The sequence below is a fragment of the Hippopotamus amphibius genome, chromosome 3 (genome assembly GCF_030028045.1).
Source record: "Hippopotamus amphibius kiboko isolate mHipAmp2 chromosome 3, mHipAmp2.hap2, whole genome shotgun sequence".
In the NCBI taxonomy this organism is placed as follows: domain Eukaryota; kingdom Metazoa; phylum Chordata; class Mammalia; order Artiodactyla; family Hippopotamidae; genus Hippopotamus; species Hippopotamus amphibius.
The window spans coordinates 177,737,723-177,760,502 of NC_080188.1; the positions used below are offsets into that span (position 1 = coordinate 177,737,723).

At 36.0% G+C, this 22,780-nt stretch overlaps 1 protein-coding gene across 5 annotated transcripts in view; it reads right to left on the minus strand.

The window, feature by feature from the left end:
- Nucleotides 1-22,780, minus strand: part of DNM3 (dynamin 3) — a 552,008-nt gene that overhangs the window by 470,810 nt on the left and 58,418 nt on the right. For all 5 annotated transcript variants that reach the window (XM_057725664.1, XM_057725665.1, XM_057725667.1 and 2 more), the window contains exon 2: nucleotides 2,315-2,388. In XM_057725664.1, coding sequence (XP_057581647.1) covers nucleotides 2,315-2,388 — 74 coding nt within the window. The remainder of the gene's footprint in view (nucleotides 1-2,314; nucleotides 2,389-22,780) is intronic.

The window sequence follows — 22,780 nt, forward strand, 5'->3', positions numbered from 1 at the left end:
AAGCCACGGCAATGAGGAGCCCGCGCACCACAACGAAGATTAGCCCCACTCACCACAACTAAAGAAAGCCCGCACACAGCAAAAAAAGACCCAACACAGCCAATAAAATAAATACATTTATAAATAATAATAATTTGTAGTTTTCAGAGTATAAGTTTTGTTCTTTTGTTGAATTTATTCTTAAGTAGTTCATTCTTTTCAATGTTAATGTACATACTCATAGAACTGTTTTCTTACTTTAATTTTTTGATTGTGCATTGCAAGTGTATAAAAACACAATTGATTTTTGTATCTTTATCTTGTATCCTGTAACCTTGTAGAGCTCATTTATTAATTCTAGTATTTTTTTAGTGAATTGCTTAGAAATTTCTATGTACTTGATCATATCATCTGCAAATAGAGATAATTTTACTCTATCCTCTCCAATATTTTATTTTTTTCTCTTGCCCAATTGCCCTGGCTAGAACCTCCAGTGCAACACTGAATAGAAGTGACAACAGTGGACATCTTTGTCTTGTTTCCAGTATTAGAGGGAAAGCATTCAGTATTTCACCATTAAGTATGATGTGAGCTGTGAGTTTTTCATACACTCCCTTTATCAAGTTGAGGAAGTTCCCTTCTATTCCTAGTTTGCTGAGTGTTTCATGATGGGGTATGGGATTTTCTTAGTTTATTGAGACAATTCTCTGATTTTTGTTTTCACTCTATTGATATGATACACTACTTAATTTTCAGATATTAAATCAATCTCGCATTCCTGGGATAAAACAAACTGATTCTCAAATTCACAGAGAATTTTAAAGGACTCAGGATAGCCAAAACAACTTGAAAAGGAAGAACAAATTTGAAAAACTTATACTTCTCAATTTCAAAACTTACTACAAAGCAAGGGTAATTAAGAGAGTATGGTACAGGCACAAATACAGAGATATAAATCAACTGAGTAGACTTGGGAGTCCAGAAATAAACCCATATATCTATGGCCAATTGATTTTCAATGAGGGCGCCAAAAAACATACAATGGAGAAAGAATAGTCTTTTCAACAAATGGTGCTGGGACAATTGGATATACACATGCAGAAAAATGAAGTTGAACTCTTACTTTGTATCACGTAAAAGTTAACTCAAAATGGATCAAAGGCCTAAATGTAAGAGCAAAACTATAAAATTATTAGAAGAAAACATAAGGGTAAACATCCATGACCTTGGTTTTTGCAGATTATGAGGCATGAACTGTAAAAGTGCATCAATCTTAAGCATTCAAAGAAATTGTTAGGAAAAGTATTAAAATCCTCAAAAAGAAATGTGGAAAGATAAAAACAGCCAATTTACAAAAGAAGAAATACAAATACTAAATAAACACACACAAAAAATTCTACACCACCAGTTACTAAGAAACAAAAATGAAAACAAAACTCATTTGCCTATCAAATTATCATGGTGTTTAAGGAGAAGAACAAAAACAGCATATTAGATATAGATCCAAATATAGACATAACATAGATATAGATAAACATACACTTGATACATATTGATAAATGGGATATTGCCTGCCAAATCAGTAAACAAACGATGTCACAGTTATCAGTGATTGCAGCCACCACCAAAGGGTGAGTTGGTGAGCTCTGAGAAAACTCAGGGTGTGAAAACACAGGATATGGGCCCCAGATAGCTGAGGTACATATCAGAGAAATGATTTCATAGAGCCCAGACTTTTGCATCATCCATACTCAGAAAAGCACTAAATTCCTTAACTTGAGATATCTAGTTTTCTTTTATTAACAGTAAACTTTTGTTCCTACTACCTACCCTTTGTTACAGAACTCCTATATATCCTAGCTCCCCCCTTGCCTCCTGGGAGCAGTTCTCTCAGGATTACCTGAGATGCTGCCTCCCTGGCTTGAAATCCTAACAAATCCCACCAAATAAAACATAACTCTCAACTTTTAGCTTGCACATTTTTTTTCAGTCAACAATATGCATACAGATGTGAGATGGATGTTAAATTACTTTTAAAATATTACCAGACACACACACACACACACAAAGAAGTATACCAAAGGGGTATTAATGGTTATGCCACACTGTAAAATTACAGATGTATTATAATGAGAAATGAGACTTTCCCTTTAATGTAATAAAAGGAATTTTAAAAGCAATGAAAAAGAGAGCATTTTGGAGAGAAATAAAGGCAGCTACCCATAGTAGAGTGATCACAAAAGCATTTCTGTTGCTACGACCCAACACCCAGGAATGGAGACAACAGATACCACGGGATGTGCTCATCCAGGTGGCAAACGTCCTCATTCATTACCTGCTTTGGAAGTAACAAGCTGCAGCACAAGAGGTCTTCTCGTTACAATGCCTGACCCTCGAGGGAGAAAGTCCCTAAAAACAAAAAAAGAAAGAATAGATTAAGACATTTTAAGGAATTCTGATTACCTATAACTTCACAAATCAAATTCCACAGTAATTCTAATTCTCAACCTTTCAATGCATCACATATCTAAAGGATGCTAGACCCATCTTATAAAAGAGGCATTTGCAAAATAAAAAAGATGGAGTGGGGAAGGTCCTTATACTTAATATTAACCCATGTGCATTATCATAATGACTTCATTGGAATATGTAATTCATTCATTTAGCTGGAATTAATAAAAGTTTGCATTAAACTACTGTGTATTCTCAATTCATTTTTATTTTCACAGAACCAGTATTTACAAAAACATTTGATGTGGAAGTTAATGCTTAAACTCTTTGGTAATTAAAAAATTCATCACTCCATCCAGCTTCAAGATCAATATTAATACCATCAAATACTGACCACTATAAGAGGTAATAAAGACTCATTAGATTGTATCTTCTAAATACCTAAAATTTTTCTCCAATAAAAGGTCACACACAAAATGTGGGATTAAGTAGAGATAAATATTGCACACGTAGAAATTAACAAAAGAAAAAAATACTGCAATTTGATTTTTGTTTGTTCTCATTCCCAATAGACAGGAGTTTATTAAAAAGGAGATTTTTCAAATAAATATTGTGCTTAAAACGGCATGTTAATATACACTAGACCAATAAAACTGCAAAGAAAGTATTTTACAATTACCTCTATAATGCCACATAAATCAGTACTGATTCTGCAATGTCAAAGAGAATTCATAAACATACCTATAGCACGGTTCTTAAAGACATTTAAAATGCCTCAGACTTTTAGAAGAATCATCATTTTAAAAATCACAGAATTCCATTCAAAATAAATTTCTGACTCAATGGCACTGTTTCCCAAAAAGTGGTTCCAGGACCATCAGAAAGCGTTATAACTACAGACACCCAGGATCCATTCTGAACCTACAGATTCAGAATGTTCAGGGGAAGATGTGGCATCTATAGCTTAACAAGCTCCAGGGGATTCTGATGTTCACCATGGCTTAAGAACCACTGGCCTCAAGTTAGGAAATGTTATTTAACGATTTAGTGGGTAATAATTGCATGGGACATACTATGAGTTTTGTAGTAATATTAGCAGAACACAGCTTCAGCACAGATGGGATTTCAGTAAACAACAGCTTATACAATTGGTAAAGGTCAGTGAGAATGCTTCAAAACCCAAGGCTTGAGCTCCACTAATACTCTGAAATAGAGTCACAGAGATAATATTAATCAAGATTTCCCCTACTTACAACTAATTTATTTTGCAAGTGCTAGTATAAATTCTGACAGCCTCTTAGCTAAGTTAGTGACTTTACTCCTTGACTCCAAGGGCTAAATTTCATTTGGAATGTCACTGTATATGACTAAAATAGTGAAAATATGGACTTGTTTTTGCTCTTTAAAAATGCCACCTGAATAAATAAATTACTTACTTATCAAAAAAAAAATCACTGAAAAACTAAGAAGTGCTAGGGAGATGCTGTGGACGTGGGCCTGCACTAGTTAGGCACCAGGAGTATGAAATCTAATGGGAAAATAAAGACATACATGCGCATAGAAAACCATTAAGAAGGAAGCAGATAAATTACACTGGAGTTCAGGAATGAGACAGACCAACATTCTCCTATTAAAAACATCTAAATACATTTAATTAGATATTCTTAACATTCTCCAGGAACTATATTAGAATATTTGCCAGTTTGGATGTTTTCAGTAATCACTTTAAAAAAAAACAAGGAGAGCACCTACTCTGTGCCTAGACCTAAAAAGGAAAAGTTAGTTTGAGAATCAAAATGCATAAAAGGAAAACAAAACTCCAGATCAAAGAGCTGGAGGCCATCTGTTTGAGTTATTAGGGCCATGAATGAGGTTTTAGGATGTATAAATGCCAAAGAAAAATATATAGATCTTAAATGTCTAAATAATGGCATTTAACAAATCAATAAAATATTTTCTTTAAGAAAAAGGTATAGAAAAGAAAGTAGGAAAACAGGAGAGAAGGAAGAAGGAAGAAAGGAGGTTTAGTTACTTAATACCTTCATGCTGGGATCTGTTTCAACTCATGCTTGTGACCATATATTTATAATGCAGATTTAGTAACAATCATTTGAACATTATTAAAGCAAAAGAGAAGGTATCAAACATTTTAAATAACAAATAATTATGTGTTTGGCTAAAAAGTAAGCCGACAAATATAGCTAACACTTTTCTCTACTTTTTTATTAAGCAAACAGAACTTTGCATTAAGAGTAATAAATGGTTGCAGCACTATTTACAATAGCCAGGACATGGAAGCAACCTAAATGTCCATCAATAGATGAAGGGGTAAAGAAGATGTGGCACATACGTACAATGGAATATTACTCAGCCATAAGAAGGAATGAAACTGAGTTATTTGTAGTGAAGTGGATGGACCTAGAGTCTGTCATACAGAGTGAAGTAAGCCAGAAAGAGAAAAACAAATACCGTATGCTAACTCATATATATGGAATCTAAAAAAAATGGTACTGATGAACCCAGTAACAGGGCAAGAATAAAGACGCAGATGTAGAGAACGGACTTGAGGACATGGGGTGGGGAGCAAAGGGGAAGTTGGAACAAAGCGAGAGAGTAGCATTGACATATATATGCTACCAAATGTAATACAGATAGCTAGTGGGAAACTGCAGCATAACACAAGGAGATCAACTCAATGATCAGTGATGATCTAGAGGGGTGGGATCGGGAGCATGGGAAGGAGTCGCAGGAGGGAGGGGATATGGGGATATATGTATAAATACAGCTGATTCACTTTGTTGTAAAGCAGAAATTGGCACAACAGTGTAAAGCAATTATACTCTAACAAAGAGCTTTAAAAAAAAAAAGAGTAATAAAAGGTTTCAAGTATCCCCTTCATGGTTCTCAGCAATCCTACCTCAAACACATACATTTTCACCAAAAGTCAAAAGATTTGGTAACCAAATCTTGCTATTTTGAAGTCTCTTCTGACTCTACAGGGATATCTGAGCACAACAAAGCACAAGAGAGAATTTTCTCTCTTCTGAAGAGTGAGTGACTAATCTGGCACCCTGAAGATGATTGATGTCATTCTGATGACCCAGCAGCATGAGAACCATATGCCCAGCACGCCCCTGCTGTGACAGCTAAGGGGGTGAGCACTCCAATGAAACACAGAGAACCTCACATTGAGCCCCAGTTCTGCCACTGAATGGGCAAAATTCTCTAAACTTCAGTTGAGATAATCCCATGAACCAAATGAAATGCAACACATAGCAAATTTTTAAAAATCAAAATACCACAGAAAAAAAGTAGTACTATTATTATTGCTACAATATAGCCACATGGTGTTTTCCCTGATATTTTAGCATTCTTTCATCTTAAAAAGAAAAAAAAAAAAAAAAGCCTTGATAATTTTTAACATTTCACGAATGAAATTTGGAGGTGAGGAGCCTCGGACCCCATGTGAATGTCCCCTTGATGTTGACCAGCTGTGCTGGTTTGGAAAGCTCAGTTCCTTATTCCTGCCTCCATCAACAGAGAGCCAAGGCACTGATACAAACAATTATGAAGAATTCATTAGCCATTCAGTGCAACCATCCATTTGAATTTTATTATTTTCTGTGCAATAGGTAGTTGGTTCTCCTGTAAGTACATCTTATGGAAAAATAACTTTGCTAAATTAATGGAGAAAAATGACTGTGCCTTTAGTATTACTGTGGATTTAAATTTGTGTGCCATTTTACTCAAAAATGGACCTTCAAGGTACAGTGAGAAGAGTAATCTGGAGACTAAGCAGTATTAAATTGACTCCCTTCTTTAGCCTGAATGCCTCATCTATGATTGGACTGCACAGATTTTAAGGCAGGAGAAGTGCTTCCCTCTCTATGCCACACAGCAGCTACAATTCAAATGTCTTTCTTCTCTCTCAACCCACCTCAGTAAAGCATTAATCTACACTGTCTTAACAACTGGTCTTCAGACAATAAGTCAATGCTCTTTCATGGTTTCCTGATTCCTGAACAAAAAATACAGAACAGTTCCCATGCTATGGTCTAAGAACCATGTTAATAACATTTCTTATTGGCTCTTCCAGAAACTTAGTTACCATGAAATATGATCATTGCTCAATTTAGAAATGATTGACCTTTGGAAGCCTAAAAAGAGAACAATGGCTGTATCAACAATGCTAAAAGGAATTTTCCAACTTAGCAGCAAATAAACAATGGACATACTTTTGTTCAATATAGATGTAATGATGACTAACCAGATGATCTGTTCAATAAACAAATGTTTAAATATACCTTTGACTAAAGCCAAGAGGTATAACTCATACCCTCCAATAAGTTAATTCATGTAGCTGATTCATTCAAAGCCAAATAATCTTAGTCTGGGGGGAGGGGGGACAGATGGAAAAAGACATGCAAATAACTACAAGCGTGACAGGCTCTATGGTTAAGCTCCATACAAGGTGAAGTATTGACACAGAGCAGGGAATAATCTATTCTGCTTGGGGATCCAGCCAGAAACTATTTCAGAGAGACATGAGCTAAGGAGGCATTCCACAGGGGATCAGGATGTGTAAAGACACGGAGATCTACATAACACAGAACATTATGGAACTGTAAATACTAAAGAAAGGTCAGGATTAGGTGGAGAAGTCTCTGGAAAAGGAGGCAGGAGGAGATCTTAGAGGATTCACTTGTATTTTTTTTCTTCCTATGAAAACAGGAGAGCACTGAAGAGTTTTCAGTGAGCAGATTTACAGTTCACTGGGGCACTCTACAGAGAATGCCGAAAAGGGAGAAGGCAAAAGACAGGGAGACTAGTCATTAACCAGTCTAGGTCACGGAGAAAGAAGACGATAAAGGTTAAGTTCAAGGCAGTTATAGTGGAGATGGAAAGAAGACAACAGAGAGAATGGACAATTGACAGGACTTGATCACTTCAATATGGAATGAAACGATATGAAGGAGTTAAGATAAATCTCACATTTCTGGTTTGGGGAGATGATTGAATAGCGGTGCCATTAACCAGAATAGGAAATACAGAAAGATCTGGTTATAGCTGATGTTTATATAGTGTCTACCATGTGCCAGGCATCATTCTCATTTGATCTTCATAACAACCCTATGAGGTAGATATTATTGTTATTCTCATTTCACCACTGAAGACACTAAGGCACAGAAAGGCTATATAACTTTCTCAAAGTCACAAAGCTAGTAAGTGACAGATCTAGGACTCAAACCCAGAAAGTCTGACTCTAGCATCTGTGCTCTTGAGCATTAGACTATGCTACACTGTAAAAGAAATGGGAGAAGATGAGGATATGTTGCTCTTTACATACCTAGAGAATATTTAGATTAAGACAACAAGTACATAGTTAGACTGAGCAACCGAAATTCAGCGTAAAAGTCCCAGCTAGAGACAATAACTTGTGAGTCTTCAATGGAGCAGGTTGTTGAAACCAAGAGAACAGATGAGTAGGAACAGAGTAGAGAAGAGTGATGAATATGGACTCTCAAAAATACCAACACTTAATGAGCACCTGAAAGAAGTAGAACAAACTAAGAGATTGAGAAGGAGTCCGCAGAGCAATAAGTTAAATACCGGAAGTCAAAGGTATCCCCAAAGTCACACTAGCCTCTTAGACATTTCCACTTAGAGATCTCAAAACTCATTATCATCTATCCAACATGTTTCTCCTCCTTTATTCTCAACCACAGTTCACATCATCAGCACCAATACATGTCAGCCAAACCAAGTACCTGGAAATCATCCATCCACCTTCTTCCTCTGTCTTCATGCTCCAAAACTGTCACCAAGTCCTGCTGATTCTACTTTAATATCGCTTAATTGCATCCTCTCTTCTCTATTTCAATCACCATTCCAGGTGCCTCAAACTCTCACACACACAATAATCTCCCCATTAATTTCCCTGCATCCAATTTGAGCACCCTCCAATCCAACCTTAATAGGATCATAAGTCCCATCACAGCCCAGACTCTAAATCATTAAATGACTCCTGGTGGTCTTTAGCATGAAATCCAAACTGTAATCAAAGCAGAAAAAAGAGTCCTGCCTCCTAGTAGAAATTTCAGGGTTCACCTGCACTCTCAGGCACATTCCTTGGCATATTCCATGCTCCCCTCATGGGATGCTCTCCCCCCACTTCTCCACCTAGCCAACTCCTACTTAATCTTCGATACTCAGCTCCAGATCACCTTCTCTGAGAAGCCTTCTTTGAAATCCCCCTGCACATGTCTCTACCTAAGCTCTCAAAACACACTTGTCATACTGGTCTATTTACACGTCTGCTCCCTCATCCCTCTGTTCCTCCCAGTGCCTCCTTCAGTGCCCAAGTATTACTTTTTTAACACTTTCTACCTACTCTTTCAGGATGTTTTCTCATTGCCCTATATATTCAAAACATGGAAGGAAAACATTCCTATATCTGATTCTCCAACAGGGGGCAGACAACTAAGTAGCATTTTACATGGACAGAAAGAGCAGGCAAGAAAACTTTCAATTTACCAGTATTGCTGAGGCCATTTAAATATTTTTATTATGAATGCTTAAGATTTAACAGTATTAACCGAAGTACAAAATATAGAACATCAGGCAGGCCAATATTGCTGAATGTCTGAAGACACAGAATAGAATTTGAAGGAAACAATGCTTTTAAAAATCCAAGAGCCAATATACTTTTAAAAACCATCCCTTAAAAACAGAGAAGTCTCTTCTAAAAATTATCCTCAAACATAATTTTATGTGCTCCAAAACAGTCCCTGTAGGATTATTATATCACAGTCCTTCAAAATGATAACCCAATTTTAAAAAGAGAGAAAGGAAAAAAGGAAAAAGAAGGTTAGAGAGAAATGGAGAGAGAAACAGAGATAAACAGTTCACTGCCAAATACTGCCTACCCCCTGCCCCAAGAAGGACTGAGGTCATGTATTCCACACACTGAACACAATGGTGCTGTTAAAATGGCTTTGTGTTTGCGTGCCCTAATCTTGGAGCTTTGCCAGCCATTACAATGCCACTTTAATTGCTGAAGGAAGTAATTATGCCAAAATCCACACATTTAATTGGAAATTTTCCACTGCAGTTTCCTTTCCCCCCTAAATTTTTGGCACACAGTAAAAATATTAGCACTTACAGATTTGTAAAAGATCACATTTTGCTGCTATCATTTACTCTATAATTTGTGGTATTCAATAAATACCACCATCATTTTGTTTGAAAAACATAGTGCAGATCCAAATGCAAGAAACGCAATGTTTTTATTTTTTTTTACTATCTAAGAAATTTCAATATTTACCTTTCTTTCACAAAACTCAGAATTTCTAAGCAATATGTTTTTATTAAATGTAATTAGCCAATAATTAATGGTTTCCATTGCAATATTCAAAATGCAAAAATTTCTGAGTCAGAGATCTGTAAACTGAATGTAGAAGCCAGTTCTCAGTTTACAAATACCATGTGTTCTCCCCACTAGGAAATGCTCTCAAGGACTTACTGCCCTCACGTGTAATCCATTTTATCTGCTTATTCACAAAATCAGTTTGTTCAAGAATATAAAGCACCAGATTAATGAGTCCCAGCATCAGGTAGAGGTACTTAGCTGTCATTCTATTTCAAATCACAGATTATACCTTACCCTGGGTAGCTGCCATGCAAATGGATGACAAAGGGACAACTAAAGAGACTGTTAACTGTAAAGTAGATAGCCAGGGGGAAGTTGCTGTATAACAAAGGGAGTTCAACTCAAGGATGGATGATGCCTTAGAGGACTGGGACGGGGAGGGTGGGGGGGAGTAGAGGGAGGGAGGGAATATGGGGATATGTGTATAAAAACAGATGATTGAACTTGGTGTACCCCCCCAAAAAAAATAATAAATTAAAAAAATGAAGAAAAAAAAGAGAGACTGTTAGTTGCCTGCCCAATATCCATTTGCCATTATTTCTTATTAACAGAATACCAATTTTGTTGAGAATGGTAATGTGCCCAACTTAAATAGGTAAATAAAAAATAAACCTACACTTCCCAGCCTCCCTTACAAATGGGGTGTCCACACAAATTTTAGATGGTAAGATATAAATTAGAGGTTGTTGAGTAACATCACAGATAGTTTCTTTAAAAGGATCTAATTTAGCTGATGTGTACTTGGCCCTTCCCTCCTCTTTCTTCTCCCTCTCAGTTATACATGATAGCAGAGCTGCAGCACCCATCTTATACCACAAGGCAAACTTGGAGATGAAAGCTATGCACAAAGAATGGCAGAGCAAAAAAGGACGAAGAATCCAGAATAGTGATGACATTATGAATCACTGAATCAGCCTTGTACTGCCTAACAAGGAGAATGAGAAAGAAAAAGAGAGAAGCCATGCTTTAGAAGTGTTTCTCAACTTTCTTTTCTACTATTGTGCACCTAAGAAGCTTTATTGGACATTTTCCTCATTAATTTTCCCGCCATTAAATTTAATGCCACAGATGCACTATAGTATATGTACTGCATGTACATCTATGCTTTATACATAAAAAGAATAAGATTTTTTTTGACCCCCAACAATTGATTTTTGCCCCCTCAGGGAAGTCTCACCCCCATTGACAATATGTACTACAGGTCAAAGAAGATGAGAGAATCCAGGATGATAAACATTCAGTTCTGTTGGTCACCCCTTCTCACAGGGTTTGTAAAAGAGACATGGAAGGGACAAGGTCAAACAGACTTTGCCACAAACCCCAATACATTCCCTTCACAATCATGAAAACATGAGCTGAATCATATGTAACCTTCACTTGGCCAAGTTAAGAGACAGGCCTAAAGCCTGCCTATCAACGAAACTGAAAGGCATCCATGAGCCCCTTTTCCATGAAACCCACTTATGAACCTCAGACCTTTGTACTTTGACACCACAATGGCTAGGAAAGGCCACATCCAGTGAGAAACAAGGGCGAGGGAACACTTATCCAATGACTAGGACAAGGCTGGTCTAGGCAGCCCACTTCTACCCCTCCCCCCTACTAAGGCAAAACTTGGAGAAATGTGGCCCAATTACTGTCCTTGGTCCTGAACCTGTATTACCAGTTCCTTGGCAGGGGGATGGAAGGAAAGTATGAATAAAAGTAGAAGCTTCCCTAGCCAACACTGTACTCTTCTGTTTTCACTTTTTTCTGAGACATTGGAAGAGAAACAGCCAAAATGTACAGGTCATTTTCTCCACTAAAATAAAACAGAGAGCCACAGCCACATCATATAGCGTTTTTGTTACTGGGAACCAGATTGCCAATTATCAAGGACATCCTTGAATGCAGTTCCTCCCTAACTCTCTAGAAGCCTCATTCATTATTCCCCCTCACAAAACTTTTATTCTCAGAACATATGGTTCCCAAGTGACTTCACACTAATTTCAGACCCCTATGTTGACGCCTTTACCACAGAAGCCCTTACCCAATGCACCTTTCTTTACCCATCTCGCCCTTAAAGATAGAATGTTGGCACAGTTTCCTATGTATGGGAAGCATTTCCTGATATGACAGTATATTTAGATGTTCTTCCTCTTTATTCCAAAGTACCATGAACCCCAGTCACATCCCCTCTCCTAAACAAGCTAGTAGGACATGAACCTCATTCCTGTAAGGCCAGGTGTTTGGCATAGCACCTGGCACAAAGAAAGTGCTCAATGGTGACTTGGTAAACACATAAAGTCAGCATTCTAGGAATTAAAACTGAATTTATTGGGAAGATAAATTTTAAGGAGTGATTTTTAAAAAATAAATAAATACACATTCTTAATTAAAGATATAGGTATCATGTATGTGGTCTATTGTTTACTTTTCTTACCTGAAACGTGTTTTTTCCTGTCTATTTAATTGACTTTTTCTGTGATCCTGTATCATTGATTATGAAAATTTTAAAGATCAAAGAACTAAGGAATAAGGAAAAGCACTCAATATCTAATAGATGATTTTATTTATATATATACATATATAAAAACATGCATATATATATTTAAAATACACACATAGCTAAATATTTACCTAGCTCTTATCTTAAAAGTTACCTTTGAAACTATACTGCCAATGAAAGTTTAGGAAAAATACTTTTAATAGCTCCAAGTCCTGAAATGTACTAAAAGTAGCCAGTGGAAACACATAACAGAGTTCAATAAATTCCTTCTTACTACTCAGTAAACTCTGCTGACTAAAGAAGGCATATTAATGAGTAAACGTAAGGATTATTTGCTCTATCTACACTTCTCTGAGTACAGCCATTAGATCATATTGCTCATTTGCATATGTCAAGAATAACATGTAAACTACATGTTCATCAATAATCAGTAAACTGAGAATGTGTGACTAAGGTGACATTTTTTTTTACTGTCCAAATTACTTGCTATACTAAACTGTTTGGTGGCTTCCTTCTTTATTTAGAGTATATAGCACCTCACAGTATCATTTGTCTCAGCAGCCATATTTACTTTTTCTTAGAAGACCCAGCATGCTTTAAAAACCAGCACACAGCTTTTGAAAATTTAAGAAGTCCAAAGAACAGATGGTTAGGATGAAGATAAAACAATCAAGACTGACAGAATCTACTAAAAAATCAATGGCCATGGGGCTTCCTAGGTGGCGCAGTGGTTAAGAATCTGCCTGCCAATGCAGGGGACACAGGTTCCATCCCTGCTCCAGGAAGATCCCACATGCCATGGAGCAACTAAGCCTGTGTGCCACAACTATTGAGCCTGCGCTTTAGAGCCCGTGAGCCACAACTACTGAGTCCACATGCTGCAGCTACTGAAGCCCACGCACCTAGATCCCGTACTCCGTAACAAGAGAAGCCACGGCAATGAGGAGCCCGCGCACCACAATGAAGAGTAGCGCCCACTCACCGCAACTAAAAGAAAGCCTGCGCACAGCAAAAAAGACCCAACACAGCCAATTAAATAAATAAATAAATTTATTAAAAAAAAAATCAATGGCCATTAGTGTTTAAGAAAGCATTTAACATAGGAAACAGAACAGAGAGATATTAATGGAGTAATTCTTTTCAAATCTGACTGAAGCTTTATTAGATAAATAATAATTATTTCTGTGAAATGTTTTTAAATACTTATTTTTAAGGCAGTATAGCATGGTGGTTAAAAGCACAAGTACTAGCACTAAAATGCCTGGGTTTAAATTCAGAATCCACTGCTAACTGGCTGTCTCCTCATCTGTAAGTTGGGATGGGTAGAGATAATACAACCCTTTATTTGCCGGTGGCCAAATGTGATACGCAACTCAATTTTTTTCTGATTTGAGAAACAGACTCACAGACCCAGAAAACAAATTTATGGTTAGCAAAGGGGAAATGAGGTGGGGAGGAATAAATTAGGAGTTTGGGATTAGCAGATACAAACTACTATATATAAAATAGATAAAACAAGGTCCTCCTGTATAGCACGGGAAACTATACTCAATATCCTGTAATAAACTATAATGGAAAATATGAAAAATAATATATATAACTGAATCACTAAGATGTACACCAGAAACTAATTCAACACTGTAAATCAACTATACTTCAATTAAAATTTTTTTTAATTTTTTTTCTGATTTGAGAATGGTAAAACGATGCATGAAACTTATATTGTGTAATGAAATCTGAAGCAGCACCCTGTAATCAACCAGACTAATATATCTAATATATATTTCCTACCAACATATCTGTAGCAAAAGAAATAAATATTCAGACTAACAGAGATAAAGACAAACTAAGAATAACCTCACAGGTAAAGTCTGCCAGTAAATGAGTTTAGGTCAATATAAGTTGTGCCAAATGAATTACAAAAATATTCATTTCTGCGAGGATTCTGCATTCTGAAATTATAGACAGGAAGAGTGAAGTACTTATGGCAACACCTAGCACATAGTAAGTGGTCAAAAAATAGCTGCTATCATCACCACCATCATCATTATCAGTATCTTTAGCAAAAATAGTAGTAGTAAGTTATCCTGAAATCTATTTAGTAATTAATTACCCAAATTTGTTTCAGTATATATATATACATATATATGTATCCATAGCAACAAGTATCTTTGATCTTTTGCTAGCCATAAGCATGTGACTTTAGGGTAAACTAGATTCAGTTTGTTATATTGTATCCAATGTTTGGGGTGATATGAAAAGGAAAATATACCAAAATAAACACCTATAACTTTAACCTTTTCATCTGCTTCCTGGAAAGTTATCAGCTACCTAAAGACTTAATTCTCTAAGCTCTCAGTATTGTTCAACTGCTTTCCATAAGAAAGGTTAATGCAAAACATGGAATGAAAGCTTAAACCAACAAACATTCTCCAACTACAGTGTGCTCAATTCATATACAGAATGAAATGAATCCCCTGGCATCTAGAGTATTCCACAAGCATGTTGCAAGTGTTATTTCTAGCCACTTAAGAACACCAGTAAAAAGAGCTCAAATACTTAGAAAAGAAAAGATCTCCATTCCCATGAGCAGAGGCATTTATTAGCACTTAATGGCCCTCTTTCATTGCCTTTCCACTGACGCATCTCCAATTGTTCCAATTATAATTTCGAGTTACAAAACCAATAATGGTAAAAGTCTATAGTTCAGTGTGTGCGTTGTGAAAAGAGGTCTTTAACAGCACAAACCACATATAAAAGTATATGACAACATGGGATCTGAGTAGGCAATATCACAAAAAAAAAGAAAGAGGTGGTATAAAAGAGCACTGGTCAAAAAACCAGCTTAGGTTCCAGCTGTGACTTCAACACATCATTTAATCTATAAGAGACTCAATTCTCTACATCTTTAAAATGTGAGGACTGAACTAATGTCTTCGAACACCTCTGCCACTTCTAATGTTCTATCAGTCTCTGATGTTAGAAGTAAATCAAGATACACAGAACATAATCCCACCCTTGGCTTTCTAAGCAATCTTAAGGCTTCCTGTTTTCACTTCCACAACTGTGGATATTTGCACCCAGTTTAAATTCAACAAAGGCAAAGGATTATATCTTTTATTTTCTCCCTGCTACCATGCATAGCATATAACAGGTACTCAAAAATATTAGAGGAAAGGAAAAAAGGGAGGGAGGGAGGGAGGGAGGAAGGAAGGAAGGGAGGAAGGAAGGAAGGAAGGAAGGAAGGAAGGAAGGAAGGGATTGGCTGAATAATTTATTATGGCTGGAGCATGTAAGAGGACAATGATTAAAGACAGCTTGGAATATAGGTTTCTCACTTTTAAGAAAGATCATATTAGGAAATTTTAAATTTAGAGAATATACTATATCAGAAAATATTAGAGACAATAACTATCAAATGTTTTCTGTCCTCAGAAATAAGATGCTAAAAAATTTAACATGTGACAGGCTATGTAATATTATGTATTTATGAGTCGTCATTGCAATACTTTAATGGAGCAAAAATTATCAATATTTTTTAATTATTGAATATTTTTCCTCATTGTTAGTATTTAATATCAATCTAGGTAGAAAAATAAATCCCAATCAACTGCAAATGAAAATACTGAGATTTGGAAGTGACGGAAGAAAAGATAGAACAAAATGTCTTGATTCACTGGATGGAAAGCAATATCTAACACAAAAGTTCTAACATTAACACACAATATTAACAAAATGGAAGAAATTTAAATTATTTAATTACATATTTATGCAACTAAATCTATTACTTTTGTTAATGTGAATATTGTAAATATTCACTAAGTCACATGCCAATAACTCAAAACTAAGGTGAAGTTTCAGTTGTTACTCTCCACAGTTTAATTTTCACGAAGTCAATGCTCAAGATTCATATCTTATTTCCTGACTCAATGAGATGTGAGATGCAATAAGACAATATTTTTTAAACTATGGGATTTGACCAATAAGTAGGTGATGAAAATCAATTTTACAGATCATGACCAACATATTTTTTATAATGGAAAGGAATGGAATTCAATAGAAAATATCCCAGTATATCACATGTAGAAATGTTAAGTATTTCATAACTTTTGTTTCAGTGTTATAAACATCCACTGGGTCACAATGTAAAATGCATCTCTTACAAAGAGATATAGCCAATGTTTGAAAAACACTAGGCGCATCTTCACTATTTCATTTAAGACTATGTATGTTTGTGGTATTTTACATATATTCCAATTCTGTATTTCAACATTAAAAGTAGTTATTGCTTAAGACTGAAGCAAAGAATTTTAGAGTTTTAAAGAACCTGAAAATCCTAGATTATTGTATATTAAATCCCACTGGGGTTGCAGTTTTAAGTAGTCAGTCAGGGTAGGTCCCAATGAGAAAATGACATGAAGGGGTGGAGCGAATTAGCTATGCAGATCCTGGGGAGAAGTGTGCCTGTCATGCTATAAAGGAATGAGAAAAGGAAAGAAATCAGAGATTAGATCAGAGGGAGAAGAGGGTCCTTTCTCTATGTGAAATCAGGAATTACTGATCTGACTTATTTTAAAGGATCACTTCAACTATTAAGAATAAACTAGAGGTCATAGAGAGAATATGGAAAACAGAAGATGTTAGAATAAAAGAGGCAAAACACCACACAGCGCTGAACCAGGGTAGTAGCAGAGAAGGTGATGAGAGGTGGTCAGATTCTGGGTATGTTTAAAAACAAATCCTCCCTGGAATTATTTCTACCTTGAAGTACAATGTGATGGGACACAGACAAACTTTGTTTCCAAAAAAACTTGGGTTCAAATACCAGCTCTACTGCTCATTAAGTCTATATTGGCTATCAACTCTCTAAATTTCAGGGTGGAGGTCTATAAAATAAAAATTGCATTACATACTTTAAAGGGTTGTTGAAAGAATTAAATAAAATGCATAGAGCACATAGCAGGACTTCAATAAATGAGAGCTCCTTTTCTCTCTATTATAATTACTTGTTAGACATATTTAAAATACAGAAGGCCCAGGAAATCACATCTGGTGGGCATTTCCTGGAAGAATTTTTGATAAAAACAAGTTTCCAAAATAAAGTGGATATCCATAAAATATAAAAGATTAGTGCATCTTTTGGTGTTCTGAAATTCAATTTCCAATGTGTATGGGGTGGGTGAGGCGGTTCGCACACTGACAACAATTCTGACATGAGCAGAATTCCTAAGAATTCAAATGAATTCTGATACTATCTACCCAGAGATTGCATAAGATTCCATAAGTTAAGGGTTCAGTCCTACAAGACTGCTCCCTTCTCCCCAGCACTTCAGATGCCAATTGCAAGCCCAGGTTATTACCTGTGCTTCTGACCTATGACACTAGAGACTGAGGGATCTGACAACTTCCTCCTTGGTTTCAGATGCCAGTCACAAGTCCAGATTGTTACCTTTACTTCTGACCAACTGGTTATAAATCAGAGATTCTCACAACTTTCTCCTTGGGTTCAATTAATTTGCTACAGGGGTTCAAAGAACTCAGAGAAACATTTTACTTACTAGATTACTGGCTTGTTATAAAGAGATATAACTCAGGAACAGTCAAATGGAAGAGATGCATAGGACAAAGTATGGAGAAAGGGCATGGAGCTTCCATGTCCTCACCAGGTACACTACTCTCCCCAAATCTCCAACTGTTCACCAACCTAGAAGGTCTCTGAACCCTGTCCTTTTGGGTTTTGCGGAGGCTTCATTATATAGTCATGATCGATTAAATCCTTGGCCATTGGTGACTGATACAATCTCCAGCTCCCTCCCCTCCTCGGAGGTAAGAGGAGTGGGACTAAAGGTTCCAATCGCCCAGGACTTGGTTAGTTTCCCTAGCAATCAGTCCTCATCCTTAGGTGGTGTCCAAAAGTCACTTCATTAACCTAACAAAAGGTACCTTTAAGATTCTCATCACTTAGGAAATTCATAGGGTTTTGGAAGCTGTGAACCAGAAACTGTGGATGAAGACCAAATAAATATATGAGAAATATATCTTGGTTATCTGAATGACCAAATGTATATTTCTTATAAATCATAATATCACAGTGAATTTTTATTAAAAAACAAAAATAGTAGATTCAGAATCATGTCAGATCCTGGATTTTGTGCAAAAGTTTCTTGACATTCTGGTTCATCATTTCATAAGAAGACTCACTTAATGGTGAAATACAAAGAGTAGCTTCTTGGACTTTGAAATGGGAAAAGTTTATTTAAAAAAAAAAACTGTCTTGAAGGAATTAAAAGTATTTTTTTTTACAAAGTACAACTGAACTACAGCCAAAATATCTTACTAATGTTTGATAAGTTACTTCATTTCTTCAGGTAATCTTTGAAAGCTATGTTGTTGCTAGCAGTGTGAAAAGATTAAAGAATCCAGTAACAGTCCCTTCCCCATGGAATTCAGTCTAGTACATCCATCCTTCATTCAAACATAAAATCCAGAAATCATACTCTACCTATAAATTTAGAAGGTGAGTCACCATGTAGACTTTAAAACTCTCTACTTTGAAAGCAGCCTATTATATTTTCAGTATGGAGATTATGCTTTTAAACTTACTCATGATTTTTACCCTCACAATCTACTTGTATCCACATTGATTTTCCTGTCTTCCCAGGTTCTTCACCCTTTAATAAAATTAATTTTGTGTACCACTCCCAAGCTAAATTGACTTAAAATACTCCCTCATCTATTAAGAAAATGTTTCCTGACAACCACCTAATTGTATTAAAAGTCCTCTTCCTGAGCAGTATCAAGCAGTATCAGCAGTATTTCATTCTGTGGAACTAAAAACCACAGCCACAGAAAGAGAGAGAAAATGAAAAGGCAAAAGACTTTGTACCAGATGAAGAGACATGATAAAGCCCCATAAAAACAACTAAATGAGGTGGAGACAGGCAACCTTCCAGAAAAAGAATTCAGAATAATGATAGTGAAGATGATCCAGGACTTTGAAAAAAAGAGTGGATGTAAAGATCGAAAAGATGAAAGAAAAGTTTAACAAAGACCTAGCAGAATTAAAGAACAAACAGAGATAAGCAATACAATAACTGAAATGAAAAATACTCTAGAAGGAACCAATAGCAGATTAACTGAGTCAGAATAACAAATAAGTGACCTAGAAGACAGAATGGTGAAAATCACTGATGTGGAAAAGAATAAAGATAAAAGAATGAAAAGAAATGAAGACAGCCTAAGAGACCTCTGGAACAACATTAAACACACCAACATTCACATTATAGGGGTCCCAGAAGGAGAAGAGAGGGAAAAAGGACCAGAGAAAATATTGGAAGAGATTATAGTTGAAAACTTCCCTAACATGGGAGAGGAAATAGCTACCCAAGTCCAGGAAATGCAGAGAGTCCCAGGCAGGATAAACCCAAGGAGAAACATGCCAAGACATACAGCAGTCAAACTGACAAAAATTAAAGACAGAGAAAAGTTATTAAAAGCAACAAGGGAAAAATGACAACATACAAGGGAACTCCCATAAGGTTAACAGCTGATTTCTCAGCAGAAACTCTGCAAGTCAGAAGGGAGTCTCATGATATATTTAAAGTGATGAAAGGTAAGAATCTACAACCAAGAATACTCCACCCAGCAAGGATCTCATTCAGATTCAATGTAGAAATCAAAAGCTTTCCAGACAAGCAACAGCTAAGAGAATTCAGCACCATCAAACCAGCCCTACAACACAAGCTAAAAGAACTTCTCTAAACAGGATACAAAAGAGAAGAAAAGGACCTATAAAAACAAAAACAAAACAATTAAGAAAATGGTAATAGGAACATACATATTGATAATTACGTTGAATGTAAATGGACTAAATGCTCCAATCAAAAGACACAGACTGGCTGAATGCATACAAAAACAAGACTCATGTATATGCTGTCTCCAAGAGACCCACTTCAGATCTAGGGACACATACAGACTGAAAGTGAGGGGATGGAAAAAGACACTCCATGCAAATGGAAATCAAAAGAAAGCTGCAGTAGCAATATTCATATCAGATAAAAAAGACTTTAAAATAAAAAATGTTGCAAGAGACAAGAAAGGACACTACATAATGATCAAGGGATCCATTCAAGAAGAGGAGATAACAATTATAAATATATATGTATCCAATATAGGAGCATCTCAATACATCAGGCAAATGCTAACAACTATAAAAGAGGAAATGGATAGTAACACAATAATAGTGGGGGACTTTAACACCCAACTTACACCAATGGACAGATCATCGATATAGAAAATTAATAAGGAAACACAAGCTTTAAATGACACAATAAACCAGCTAGATTTAATAGATATCTATAGGACATTTCATCCAAAAACAACAGATTACATGTTCTTCTCAAGTATACATGGATCATTCTCCAGGATAGATCACATTTTTGGGTCACAAATCAAGCCTTGTTAAATTTAAGAAAATTGAAATCATATCAAGCATCTTTTCTGACCACAACGCTATGAGATTAGAAATCAATTACAGAAAAAAAAACTGTAAAAAACACAAACACATGGAGGCTAAACAACACGCTACTAAATAACCAAGAGATCACTGAAGAAATCAAAAAATACCCAGAGACAAATGACAACAAAAACACAACAATCCAAAACCTATGGGATGCAGCAAAAGCAGTTCTAAGAGGGAAGTTTATAGCAATACAATCCTACCTCAAGAAGCAATAAAAACCCCAAATAAAGAATCTAACCTTACATCTAAAGAGAAAGACGAGCAAACAAAACCCAAAGTTAGTAGAAGGAGAGAAATCATAAGGATCAGAGCAGAAATAAATGAAATAGAGACAAAGAAAACAATAGCAAAAATCAATAAAACTATAAGCTGCTTCTTTGAGAAGATAAATAAAATTGATAAACCTTTAGCAAGACTCAAGAAAAAGAGGGAGAGGACTCAAATCCATGAAATTAGAAATGAAACAGGAGAAGTTACAATGGACACTGCAGAAATAAAAAGCACCATAAGAGACTACTACAGGCAACTATATGCCAATAAAATGGACAACCTGGATGAAACGGATAGATTCTTAGAAAGGTATAACCTTCCAAGACTGAATCAGGAAGACACAGAAAATATGAACAGACCAATCACAAGGAATGAAATTGAAATTGTGATTAAAAATCTCCCAACAAACAAAAGTCCAGGACCAGATGGATTCACAGGTGAATTCTATCAAACATTTAGAGAAGAGCTAACACCCATGCTTCTCAAACTTTTTCAGACAATGTCAGAGGAAGGAACACTCCCAAACTCATTTTATGAGGCCACCATCACCCTGATACCAAAACCAGACAAAGACACTACAAAAAAAGAAAATTGTAGACCAATATCATTGATGAATTTAGAGGCAAAACTCCTCAACAAAACACTAGCCAACAGAATCCAACAACACATTAAAAGGATCATACACCATGATCAAGTGGGGTTTATCCCTGCAATGCAAGGATTCTTCAATATATGCAAATCAATCAATGTGATACACCATACTAACAAATTGAAGGATAAAAACCACATGATCATCTCAATAGATGCAGAAAAAGCTTTTGACAAAATTCAACACCCACTTATGATAAAAAAATCTCCAGAAGCTGGGCATAGAGGGAACACCTCAATATAATAAAGGCCATATACAACAAACCCACAGCAAACATTTATCATTCTCAATGGTGAAAAACTGAAAGCATTCCCTCTTAAGATTAGGAATAAGACAATGATGTCCACTCTCACCACTACTATTCAACATAGTTTTGGAGGTCCTTGCTGCAGCAATCAGAGAGGAAAAAGAAGTAAAGGGAATCTAAATTGGAAAAGAAGAAGTAAAACTGTCACTGCAGATGACATGATACTATACATAGAAAATCCTAAAGAGGCCACCAGAAAACTACTTGAACTAATCAATGAATTTGGTAAAGTTGCAGGATACAAAATTAACACACAGAAATCTCTTGCATTTCCAAATACTAACAATGAAAGATCAGAAAGAGAAATTAAGGAAACAATCCCATTCACCATTGCAACAAGAAGAATAAAATTCCTAGGAATAAACCTACCTACGGAGGTAAAAGACCTGTACTCAGAAAACTATAAGACACTAATGAAAGAAATCAAAGACGACACAAACAGATGGAGAGATATACCATGTTCTTGGACTGGAAGAATCAACATTGTGAAAATGACTATACTACCCAAAGCAATCTACAGATTCAATGCAATCCCTATCAAATTACCAATGGCATTTTTTACAGAATTAGAAGAAAAAAATCCTAAAATTTGTATGGAGACACAAAAGACCCTGAAGGGCCAAAGCAATCTTGAGGGAGAAAAAGGAAGCTGGAGGAATCAGACTCCCTGACTTCAGACTATACTA